The following is a 13,571-nucleotide window of genomic DNA, read 5'->3' on the forward strand; positions in this document are numbered from 1 at the left end:
TTAAAGAACGCTTGTAGCATATATACCGCGACCCTTCTCTTTATATCATGCAAACAACTACCGTGGAAGATACGTGACAAAATACCACGATATAGTATAAGCAGAGCGACTATTCTAGGCCCGGATCAAAGCGACGATTTTCCGCTTTTCTTTGACGCTGAAGTTGTGAAGAACTATTTGTAAAACTACACAAATGTCGCAAAAGACAACCCTTTCCAAATTAATAGAACCCTATAAGTTTTAAGTTGCCTTTGAACAACTAATCGGTTTTAAACGAAAAGTTGGAGGAAAGCTTTACGAAACGCACTATGATTTTTCTTTCACGAATCTAAAAATATTTTGAAAAGGTGTATCTACAGCATAGATCGAGACTCATTATTCTTGTAGACTTATAAATTCTTCATTGAACTGATTTAGAGTTGCAACCTGGATTTGTTGTACCTGCTCTCATTGTGCAGAGTCAAATCAAAAGAGGATATGCAAATTTAAAAGAAAATGAAAGAATAAATGCATGCATCCTTATGCAGCACGTGTTGTCGGACACATACTGTTTATCCTCCTTTCCATTGGACGTTCCAGTTGAATTTCGATCCAGACCATCGGTTACCATAGCATCACGCACTAAACTCTGTACCAAGGTTCGATCGCAATAGTAGGGTTCGGCTTTGCGAGAACCTTGCACGTTATTTAGATGCTGAGCAAAATGGCCGACAGGTGTCACGCCATGCATGGCATGGTGTGGTTGCGGTGGTTTTGGTCGCACCTGTGAGAAATAAAATGGCTTAAGTTAGTTAAAACTGTTCGTAAAAATTTTTTTTTTAGCAGAACTATTTTAGCAGACAATATTGAAGGTCTGGATACTGATATTTTTATTCTACCAAAAACTTTTGCTTTTAATTTGCTTACCGACATCCACTTCCAGCCTGGCCGTCCTGCACGTCCCAAGAAATGTAAGACCTGCTCTTCAGGTGAGCCGAAACTTAATTCTTGTTCACGTGAGGCTGAGAGATATTCGCCAGAGCTTTCACGCTCCTTCTCTAAATCGCTAACACTATTGTACTCACAATACACCCAGTCGGGATGTACGCGCCAACTGTCTCCCTTAAAGTACTCGGTCACTGTGGGATAAGAAAACACTGTGAGTGAAAATATAAAGTTAAGGTAAAGTAGAAAAATTGTCGTACCATTTCTGCGCGAGTGCCTTATTTCCTGTTGGGAGACCAATTCGTGGCTGCCATATTTTTCAGGGAGTACAACAGCTAAGGTAAAGGGCGTATCTTCAATAGGTCCATAAAAATACCTAAAATCGATGAGAACATCATTGAATTATTACGTATTGTGTTATCAGATACTTTGCTGGGGCTAGGATATACCTTTGTGTACGCGCCGTCACTCGTTTCATTTCGTCAAAGTGATTGAATACCGTGAATTCGGTTTCACCCTCCTTGGGCATGAGCATATCATTGCGCATCTGTTAAAAAAACGGTATTTAATAAACTTTAAGACTATTTCAATATTATATTCACTCTTCACTTACATCGTATAAGAGATTCTTATTCATTTCGACAATTTCATGCTCGTTGCCCACTTCGGTTTCCGGCAGTTCCAACTCCGTTACGTCGACTGACGTGTACCGCGGCCGCAACTGGTCAATATATTGATTACCATCACTCAGTGGACGCAAATCTGGATGATACAGTACACGCCCATTATTATCAACGATAAACGAATATCCATTCGGTCCCAATTTATGTTGCGGTATCATCTTACGTATCTCCTCGATGGGCACATCGGTGCCAACAACACCGAGTAAATTTGCCACACGCACCGAATGGTTTCGTCTATCGAAGACCGGAGTTGAAACTGTCGTCACCAGCCTGCGCTGGTAGTCAGAGTCGCGCGCCAAGCCACCAGTCTTGCCAGCAACGAAGACTGGACTCCAGTGCACTGGATGATCGGCCTGATACATTATCATGGGACGTGCCATAACCAGCGCATAGTCGATAACCTTTTTGCGTGCATCATCCATATCGTTGATTTGTACGAAGAAACCTTTATTGGAGCAGGCCATTTCATGCAAATTGCTGCGACTACTCGAGTCGGAACCGATAAGGTAGGTGAATATTCGTACGGGCATGTGAGGCCAATTGTATTGTTTGATTATGTCGCTATGCGTTTCCGAAGTACTCTCGGTAATGAGCATAATGGCTTGATTGCATTGACTGCCTTCGCCGGATTGATTGTACTAAAATTATAGATAAACAAAATCAAGACGATTAAAATTTTTTGAAAAATATAATATTTAGTAGTTAGATAAACAACCAACCTTGTGAAGCAAGCTGAAAGCATACTCCAGACCAGCTGTGAAATTGGCAGTATTTTCGAGCTTAATTGCTTTTACTGCGGATTTGATTTCCTGTATATTGTCTGGGGTGGCGCGTACCATACGGTCCTTAAAGCACGGTACCGGCGTTTTGACATCCTCCGCAAATGTAATCAAGTTGACGAAATCGTTCTCACCTAGCGTGTCAAGTATGTTAAAAGCTGTTGCCATAGCGAGTTCGAAAGACTTGTCCGACATGCTCGACGAAGAATCCAATAATATCATCTGTATTCCATCAATAGAAAATCAGTCAACAGTCAACAGTAACATGTCAAACAAACACAGAAACTTACAATATCTTTTGGTGACGATGCGGCTTGTACGAACCAGTTTTGTGCGCGAAAGTCGTGTATTTGTTTGCTGCCCTTCGAACCCTCGGGTGGCCAAGCAGTGCCAGGGAAACGACGTAAGAAACCAGTTGATGAGCCGAAATATTGCCACGAGAGCGCTGGATCGCGTTCAAGATTGTTTTGAAAGAGTGGATCGAGATGTGCGCTCCACTGAAGTGCTGACTTTACATCAGGCTCGTCAAGCGAGACAGAATTCGGCACTAAAATGGAACTGAGACTGAGATTGACGGGTAATCGCTCGAAACGACGCATAAAACGTATGTCCATATGCCTTGCACCATCCGCCAATTTACCATCCGAGTTGTATTCGTTAATGCGACGCGCATCGTAGTGCTGATTGTTTATTGTCGCGGAAGTACTGTGTGAGTTCTGTGATTCCAATTCGGAGAGAGCGGCCTGTTCGGCGGAGTCCATAATGCGCTGTAAGAAAAGAAAGCATTTAAATTTTAGTAACCGAATAAAGTCAAAATATTTTAAGTTTCTAAAAGCTACTCAAGTAAATAATTATTCAAATATCGGAATATCATACATAAATTTAATATTTTTCTCATGTATTTGATAAGGAGAGTTTATAAAATAAAGATGTATTTTAATAGCGAATTAGACATTAATCAAAAAAACAAGAAATATATTGAAACAAGTTTACCAAAACGGTAAAAGCGGTAACACAAAGTACGCACAACCTCTCATGTAAGGGTTTTTATTTTGTCTTATAGTAGGGGTAAGCATCGAACTACGGAGTACGGATCTTTAATCCGCTAAACCTAACCTACTCTCAACTTAAGACACTCCCACGGAACCGAGAACAATGGAAAAACACGTGTTCAGAGTTTTCTATCGAACAATAGATAGCCACTGAAGCACGCCTACCCGCTTAATATTTGGGTCAGGTGGAAATCCAGGTCCCTATGTTATCTAGTTATCCACGTATGGATGTCAAGTAAAAGGCTAAGGGTCCACCGTTCTTTAGTTGAGGTTTGCTATCGTTGCTACCATATAATTATGCTCTTCTTTCTCTCCTCTCTTTTTTATACTCTCGCAACAAAGTTGCTAAGGAGAGTATTATAGTTTTGTTCACATAACGGTTGTTTGTAAGTCCTAAAACTAAAAGAGTCAGATATAGGGTTATATATACCAAAGTGATCAGGGTGACGAGTAGAGTTGAAATCCGGATGTCCGTCCGTCCGTGCAAGCTGTAACTTGAGTAAAAATTGAGATATCATGATGAAACTTGGTACACGTATTTCTTAAGATAAGAATGTTAAGTTCGAAGATGGGCAAAATCGGCCCACTGCCACGCCCACCAATGGCGAAAACCGAAAACCTATAAAGTGTCATAACTAAGCCATAAATAAAGATATTAAAGTGAAATTTGGCACAAAGGATTGCAATAGGGAGGGGCATATTTGGACGTAATTTTTTTGGAAAAGGTTTTTGTACATATCTTGGAAATTACTATAGCTATGTCAACCAAACTCTATAGAGTCGTTTCCTTCAGGCATTTCCATATACAGTTCAAAAATGGAAGAAATCGGATAATAACCACGCCCACCTCCCATACAAAGGTTATGTTGAAAATCACTAAAAGTGCGTTAACCGACTAACAAAAAACGTCAGAAACACTAAATTTTATGGATGAAATGGCAGAAGGAAGCTGCATCCAAACTTTTTTTAAAAAATGAAAATGGGTATGGCGTCGCCCACTTATATTCGGTATGTAACATTTTCTTAACACCCTGATGACATGTACGAAATATGGGTGAAATCGGTTCACAACCACGCCTTCTTCCAATATAACGCTATTTTGATTTCCATCTGATGCCTTCTCGGTATAATATATACATTAGGAACCAATGATGATAGCGGAATAAAACCTTACACAAATACGGTATTTGAAAAATATGTAAATGACGGATAATGAAATCTCGATTATCACTTTATCATGCGAGAGTATAAAATGTTCGGTGACACCCGAATTTAGTCCTTCCTAACTTGTTGATTTCTGTAATTGGCGCTGATAGCTTGAATAATCTCGTGAACTCGTCTCCCTGGTTGTCTATGGGCGGCAGCTGAAGTACTGCTTCGCTTCAGAATGCACGTGGTACTCTTATTGTTGTGAGTCTATACACCGCATTTATTGGTCTGGCATATGTTTTTTTGTCTAGTGCTTGTATCCATACTGGAGCAGCATATAGTATTACTGAGCTCATTGCTTTTGCGATGAGAAGGCGGTGGCTGGAGGGTGTTATAAAATATTTGGTCGAGCAACTATTCAAAAAATGTCGCCTGAGTGTAGGCGTTTGAACATTGTATATACTTATTTATTGATATATGGTATTGCACAAACTTTTCAATGTCTAGGCTTTGAAAAATTAACCAAAAAATAAACAAATTTTAAACATGAAATTTGTATCTTGACCGTATGACCGCAAGCAGCGGTGTGGCAAATGTTACATAACACATACTTGGCTCTCGAGTTGCTTTACTTCTAGAAGTTCAATAACACTTGTAAAATTATTTGTGTGAATTTGTGTGCTATGAAAAACTACGTCTATGCAATTTTTTCTACTTATATACAAATTTCTTTCAGTTAGAGTTACCAAGTATAAACAAGGCTGGAAATATTCCTTATAACAATTTGTTGCAATAAGCATTACTAATCTGACATTTCCAAAAAAAAACTTTTTTCGTTTGTATTTCAGTTAGATGTGGACATCTTTTTCAGAGATTTGAACAATTGATACAGCCTACTATTAAGTTAAAAATAAGTTTTTCATGATTTGATTTCTAACCAAAAATATCAGCACCAATAGGTCACTTGAAAAGTCTTCAGCCTACCATAGTAAAACACATTTTTTTGGCAAAATTCTGTTTTTTATTCTTTTAAGGGTGATACATAGATTATATCAACCCTCCAACTTTTCGATACATTTTTGGTAGTACGATTTGTCCTTTGCTCTAAAACAGACCATAGTTTCGGCGATCATCTCTTCATTCGAGGAAAATTTCTTCCCAGCAAGCATTCTTTAGAGGTCTGAGAATGGAAAATAGTGCTGGGAGCCAAATCTGGAGAATATGGTGAATTCAGAAGCAATTCAAAGCCTAATTTATGGATTTTTGCCATTCTTTCCCTGACTTGTGACCCGGTGCATTGGTGAAACAGCTCTTCGTTTTTCTTTAAATGCTAACGCTATGTAATTCTTAGTCGCTGGTTCTTCCTTTTTCAAGGAAATCATTAAAAATTATTCCACGCGCATATTAAAATACAGATGCTATAACGTTGCCAGCCGACTGTTACGATTTTCCATGCTATTTTTGCTTTGGTTCGTTGTGTGCGGTGCACTCGGATGACTAATAATTGGACTTCGGAATGAAATTATAGGACCATGCTTCATCCATTAATACAAATCGACCCAAAAATTCGGCTCTATTGCGCTTAAATATCTGAAAACACTACTCTGAATCATCAACTCGTCGTTGTTTTCGGTCAAAAGTGAGCTCGCGCGGCACCCACCTTGCACAGAGCTTTCTCATACCCAAATGTACGTGAATGGTATAATGTCCAAGTTTAGTTTAGAGTGCTATCTCGAATAACTTCACTTTACGGTCATTCAAAATTAGTTTGCGGACTTTTTTGATGTTTTCGTCAGTAACAACCTCTTTTGGGCGTCCACTGCATTCACCGACTACGGTGCTTTTTTCACCGTAGCTGCTAAGTGTGATGCCTAAAAAAACTCAATCTGTCATTATAACTTATTATTATTTCAATAGCAGATGTCACAACAAAATTAAGTAAGAATATTTCGACTAGTGTTATGCCATTCTCCAACAAAAAATATGGCTTTTGTTATTTCTTAAAAAACTGATAAAATGAATATAGTGTTCTGAATTGCTTCGATTGATTTTATTATAAATATTTTGGATATAAAACAAAATACAATAACCCAACTAAGTAACTTTAGGAAAGATGGTGTAATATATCATGATTGTAATCCATGGATTGATGTCATTTGCACTTAAAAAAATATTTTGTTAACACCTAAACGTGTGTGAACCTGTTTACAGTCACAACTTTGAAATTGTAGTTAATTTTGTCTATCTTGGAACCGCCATCAACATCAACAACAATATCAGCCTTGATATCCAACGCAGAATCATTTTTGCCAACAGGTGCTACTTTGGACTGAGTAGGCTAATAAAGTTCTCTCTCGCCGAATAAATACCAAACTCTACAATCACTCCCGTCCTACTATGACGGAAGTAAGTTTGTGCATCAAAAATGGGTTAAATCGGGTCAATACTTCGCTGAGCCCCCATATACTCAATACTAAGATATTCGAACTTCCGGGTGACTTTGTACCATATATATCGGCCAATATTTTTATCATAGCAATTGTGCCTAAAATATATAAAATTGGGACAAAACTTGACCTAGTCTCTATGTAACTGATATCGGGATTTTTGAGCATCCGGTTGATGTTACTACGTATGATTGGTGATTGTAGGTGAGGTACTTTAAAGCAACCCAGGAAACGTTTTTTAGCATGTTGCATGATAATAGTTAATCGATAAATTCGGGTTGTTACAACCCAACTCTCATAATGATTTTAGTTTTTCTAACAAACCGTATGCCGAATATGCCGGTCAGAGTATGAGTTATACTACTGTGATCAAATTGACAGATGAATTTTTAATTTTTACTTCGTGTGTTTTTCTAATCGGTAATTTTTTTCTGTAAGTTGGTAGTACTGTTAGTGACATCGATGCTAAATTTCACATCTAAATATTCATTAGTATTAAGGATACGCGTCGTTTTGTAAGGCTCTAAAAGTGAATTCTTCAATTTTTACTATGTCTGATTTATTGAACAAAGAAGTGCGATAATGCACCATCTCATACTGTATTGGTTATTCGTGATCATTTCGCCACATTTTCAAATAATATAGTGCCGCAATCACCGCATTAGACTGATTTACCTTTGCGTAACTTCTGGCTATTCAGAAAATTCACACGACCACTCCGAGGACACCGTTTTGACTCAATCGAGGATATAAAAGATGAATCGAAGAAGGCTCTGATGGCCATCACGACGGAGGAATTTTCCCACTGGATGGAGAATTCGTTGGCATAAGTGTATTGCAGCGAGAGGGGATGAAATGGGCAAAATTCACCTTTCAATTTGATCATATATATGCATATCGTCACTTAAAATGCAAAATAACGTATCATTAAAAAATTCCAAACCGAGTTTTTTTATTGGTTATGATTCAGCCACATCATATGTACCTATTAGGAAAAATTTTAAGCATTCTTGCCGAATGTATGGGACAATACCCAAGTTATATTGCAAAAATGGGAATTGAACATCTCCAAAACATCGGATTTATCGCATTATATTGACCGATTCAAAGTGATTTGTTCTCCATAAATTGACTGATTTCGTTACACAAAATTGTTCAGAATGCAACATTCGATCGACGCTTGTGACCGATTATTGAACCAAATAATCACATTTTAACCATTAACCACTTCCCGTATTCACCTGATATGGCACCGTGCGATTTCTTCCTTTTCGGAAAAATGCATTTGCCCATTAAAGGAAAGCGTTATGCAGACGTAGGGGGCATTCAAAAGGCCTGCATCGGCATACAGGCGGGCATACAGGCCAACGAGCTAAACATCGATTTATCGACATGCTTTGACCGTGCATCATTTAGATTTACGAAAGAAGTGTGCACGGTTTGTTCCCCACAAATTGATCTTGACGACCAAAAACACTCAGAATCCAACATTGCTTTCGACGCGTGTGACCGATTATTGAAACAGAAGGAGACTATTTTGAACAAAATTAATTAATCTTGCCGAAAAAAACATTTGTTCACGTTTGCGAGTCCTGTTTTCTTTGGAACGCACCTTGTATATATGAAAGGAATACTATGTATACGCAAAGTTGATAAAATTTCAATCCTCTGAATGACTTTTCACATACGGATTAAGGTATTAAGGTATTTCCATGGAGTTAATTCTTGCATGTTGCAAGATTACAAAATGTTCGGTTGCACACGGACTTAGCCTTTTCTTCCTTGTTTTTCTTTAATTACTAAAAAAACAAACAAATTATCGAAGAAAGACGAATGCTAAGAGAGTTTGCTGTTTTCACATCCGATATCGATTGCTGTGCGCTCTGAATTTCTTCCGATTGCCCCAACTGCCAACAAGGAATACTATTTGAGTGTTATGCGTCGTTTGCGTGAAACTATCCACCCTAATATGCATTGATGTTTGACGATGAATATCTCGTAAACGCAAAACTTAATCGAAAAATCATATGAGACCATTTTTATAGAGCAGTAAATTTCCTACAAAACTGTGAGTTTCATCATTCAAAATAATTTTTTTTTCATTGAGTATAAAGTTCATAAGAAATAAAAAATTTTCCCAAAAATAATCAAACTTTAACTGTTAATATATTTTAAACTAAAAATCACATTGGACCTTTTTTGTAGAGCATTCAATTTTCTACAAAATCTAAGGAACAATACAGTTTTTTAAGTAGTTGGAAGCGAGATATAAATTTTTCTATCTGATAATAAGAAAAAATAGAAAACTGTATGTAGGAGGACGTTCCCGTTACAATTAAAAACTCATGCTTGGAGAGGCTTTCTTAGAGGTGTCTAGGAACCTATTTTTCCGAGTACTAAACGAAAAAAAATTTTTTTTTTTGAATCACTCTAATGTATGTACTTGTATATAGAAAGTTGATAAAATTTCAATCCTCTGAATGACGTTTCACATATTCAGGTATTTCCCTGGAGTTAATTCTTGCATGTTGCAAGATTATAAAATGTTCGGTTGCACACGGACTTAGCCTTTTCTTCCGATTGCCCCAACTGCCAACAAGGAATACTATTTGAGTGTTATGCGTCGTTTGCGTGAAACTATTCGTAAAAAGTCGACGCAAATATGGGCCGACTACTCTTGGTTTTTGCACCACTATAATGCACCGTTAATATATTTCAATGATATTAGGTACCTTAAAGTTTTACAATTATATTATTCCTCACAGAATGAATTCCGATCCTTTCGCCGATGGTTTTCAAATCCACTCAATATATTAATTTTAGCGGACTTGGTTGAGTTTGTATCACATATACATATGTGGGAACGAAGAAAGGACAGACTAGAAGTGGGCGAACGTGCGGACAGTAACATGCAACAGTGATCGCTATAGACAACGAGTCGCGACGAAAAAACGACTGACAGTCGACACGCAGACGAGTACGATGCCAGTTGCAAACAGTTTGAGAAACTAAAACTAGAACATTTTTGTGAAACAAACACTTTTATAAAAACAACACTTTTATAAAATAAACACTTTTATATAATAAACACGAACCCACCCCACAAATTGGGGACTCAACCGGTGGAATATTGAAAAAAGGTTTAAAAATCATTTCTTGCGTCAAATAGCGTCGTCAAACGCTATAAAAACATTCAACACTTAATCGTCCGTTATTTTGTAATTGTCAGCGTCGTCAAACGCAGTGCAATACACAAATATATTTCAAGTGTCGGCCAGTGAAAAAAAAAACAAAACAAAAACAAAAAAGCGTCTTCAAACGCTATAAAAATTTCTTAATTTTCAATACTAAAATTCTGGAAAGTTCGGGAAGCGTCATTAATTGTTCGTCGTCATACGAAGTCGCCATTTCAAAATTAACGGCGAAAAAGCAGCTAATGTATTCCATTCGTATGAAATACAGATCCAGCGATAAGTGGTAGCAGCGAATTCGAGTACGAGAAAAAACGACGATCGTGTGGAAAGGAAAAGCATATTGGTAACGAAGTGTGGCAAACAAAAGAAGTAATTTGAAAGTAACGAAAGGTGAACACGTTGAACGAAGAAGCGAGAAGTCTAACGAAGAAGCAGAAAAGTTGAACAAGTTGAGTAAGCTGAAGGCAGAAACATAGATGTTGAACGAAGAAGTAAAGAAGTTAGACGCGGAAAGCAGATAAGTTTAATATAAAATCGATATATTTACATATATATTATTGATTATTTTTACATTTATAGTTGTTTGTTTAGAAACACCTTTAAATTATAAGTAAAATTTGCATTGCGAAAATGGACAGACAAGTAATACTGACACTCAATATTAGGGAATTGCAGCAAGCACTACGTGAACTAAATATTTGAACTACTGGACGTAAAGCAGAGTTGCAAAAAGACTGTTGTTGTACCATGGACATGAGACACATGAGGATGATGAAAATGCTGAATCAGTTAGTTCCTACGACGATGTACCAAATACAAATTTTACTGCGGCAGTGGCACCGATAGGTAGATCTGTTTTTACGTTTAATAATATCCAAGAAAGCCTAACACAATTTAATGGTGACGATAATATCGATATTCAACAATGGATGAATGACTTTGAGGAGAATGCATTAGTAGTAGGGTGGAATAGTGGGCAGAAATTTATTTATAGCAAGCAGTTGCTGAAAGGAGCTGCCAAATGGTTTATTAGAAGTCAACGAGGCTTGGTCAGTTGGGAATCACTGAAGGAAGAATTGATCTGTGAACTTGGGAAAAAGGTGTCGTCGTCAGAAGTTCATAGTCAGTTGAGAAGTCGTAAGAAGAGGGTAAACGAAAGGTTTCGCGAGTATTTGTATGTTATTATAGAAATTGGAAAGCCAATAAATATCGATACTGAAAGTTTAGTATCATATTTCATTGAGGGAATAATAGATACGAAATTGAACAAAGCGGTTCTGTACGAAACAAAAGCAATTAGTGAGTTAAAAGATAAGATAAAAGTTTTCGAAAAAATCCATAGTAAAGCAGACAAGTCAATACAGAAAGTCGTAAATACAAGTTATAATCAGAAAGTCTCAAAATCGTGTTTTAGGTGTGGAAGCTCCACACATCTCATTCGAGACTGCAGCAGTCAACAAACCAAATGTTTGACATGTAATGGTATATGACACAAGTCTTTTGAATGCAATGGTACTGCAGGTATAAAAGTAAAGAAGGAATCAGATAAAATTAATGTTGTAAATATTGACAAATCGAAATAAGTTTACCGGTAAAAATAATGAAGGTAGGAGGACTAAAAGTTGATGCATTGGTTGATACTGGGTGTTGTTTGTGCTTAATACGGAGCGATGTTTCCATATTCAGTATTCATAGGGACATCAGTACTAGATAAAGTCAATATTAATATGAAGCTAGAAGGTGCAGAATTCATAAAGAGGAGTGATGTTCAACAAGAGGTGAAGGACAGACGATCAACCATTAGGCACCTATCACTTAGACCACTTAGGACCTTTAACGGTCACCGCGAAACGTTATAACCACATTTTATCAGTTGTAGACACATTCTCCAAATTTGTCGGGTTATATCCTACCAAAGATACTGGTGCGTCAGCAGTGATTGATAGGTTGCATAAACAAGCTGCTATTTTTGCATTTTTAGCATCTTTTACCTCTCCAGCGTTTAGAGACTACTTTCGTGAACATGAAATTCAACATCTCTTTATCGCGACGGGTGTACCGAGCGGAAACGGACAAGTAGAGCGCATCCACCGAACAGTAATTCCAATGTTGACGAAAATTTCTCTGAACAATCCAGATCAATGGTATAAAAACGTTGATAATATACAAAAAAATTTAAGCAATTATCCAAATCGTAGCACAAAGGTGTCTTCATTCAAGCTCTTAACAGGGCTTGACATGCGTGTAGAAGATCAGATAGACTTGAGTGAGTACATTGAAAATGAAGTAATCAAAGAGCTAGAAACAGAACGTGACCAGGTTAGAGAGATGGCTAGGAAAAATATTAAAATAATACAGGAAGAAAATCGAAAAAATTTGAAAGCAACAAGAAAAGCCGAACAAACGTATGAAGAAAATGAGTTAGTAGCTATTAAGCGTACACAATATAGTCACACATTAAAAGTTAATAAAAAGTTTTTAGGACCGTACAAAATTGTTAAGAAATTGAATCATGGCAGGTATGATGTCAAAAAAATAGGTGAACGCGCAGGACCGTATCGAACAACAACAGTTGCCGAGTTCATGAAAAAATGGTGCATGTCGTTTGAGGACGAACGAATGTCAGGACGGCCGAATGTGGAACAAAGAAAGGACAGACTAGAAGTGGGCGAACGTGCGGACAGTAACATGCAACACTGATCGCAATAGACAACGAGTAGCGACGAAGAAACGAGTAGCGATGAAGAAGCAAGTAACGAAGACTTTGAAAACGACAGTCAGTCGACACGCGGACGAGCACGATGCCAAGTGCAAACAGTTTATGAAACTAAAACTAAAAAATTTTTGTGAAACAAACACTTTTATAAAACCAACACTTTTACATAATAAACACGAACCCATCCCACATATATCTTATTTGATGACGATTTTAATATAAAATAAGTTAATATAATACAAAACTTGATTGCTCATTAATTAGAGACATTTTAAGGAGCGCAAGTTTGGTGTGGGACTCTTTGTGTGAGAGAGTCTCCGTCGCCGAGTACTATCATTCACTCCGGTGAATGAACGTCTAGCCACAATCGCATCAAAGCGAGGTTCTTCAAAATTTCGCTGATTTGCGCCCATGCCCCGACGGAATAGAAGAACGAGTGACCAAAGATGCCTCCTATGAGCGCTTGGAGCGCACTTATGAGAGCTGCACCCGCCACGATGTCAAAATCGTGCTTGGCGACTTTAACGCCAGGGTGGCCAAAGAAGGTATCTTTGGCACTACGGTCGGTAAATTCAGTCTCCACGACGAAACATTCCCAAATGGGTTGAGGCTGATAGACATCGCCGG

At 37.7% G+C, this 13,571-nt stretch overlaps 1 protein-coding gene across 1 annotated transcript in view; it reads right to left on the reverse strand.

The window, feature by feature from the left end:
• Positions 1-306: 306 nt before the first annotated feature.
• Positions 307-13,571, reverse strand: part of LOC120768741 (voltage-dependent calcium channel subunit alpha-2/delta-3-like) — a 94,342-nt gene continuing 81,077 nt past the window's right edge. The window contains exons 4-11 of the mRNA XM_040095513.1: positions 2,677-3,153; positions 2,327-2,608; positions 1,538-2,245; positions 1,374-1,471; positions 1,185-1,300; positions 907-1,118; positions 549-763; positions 307-328 (exon numbers count right to left, since the gene is read on the reverse strand). Coding sequence (XP_039951447.1) covers positions 307-328; positions 549-763; positions 907-1,118; positions 1,185-1,300; positions 1,374-1,471; positions 1,538-2,245; positions 2,327-2,608; positions 2,677-3,153 — 2,130 coding nt within the window. The remainder of the gene's footprint in view (positions 329-548; positions 764-906; positions 1,119-1,184; positions 1,301-1,373; positions 1,472-1,537; positions 2,246-2,326; positions 2,609-2,676; positions 3,154-13,571) is intronic.

This window comes from Bactrocera tryoni, chromosome 2, assembly GCF_016617805.1.
Source record: "Bactrocera tryoni isolate S06 chromosome 2, CSIRO_BtryS06_freeze2, whole genome shotgun sequence".
Classification (NCBI taxonomy): domain Eukaryota; kingdom Metazoa; phylum Arthropoda; class Insecta; order Diptera; family Tephritidae; genus Bactrocera; species Bactrocera tryoni.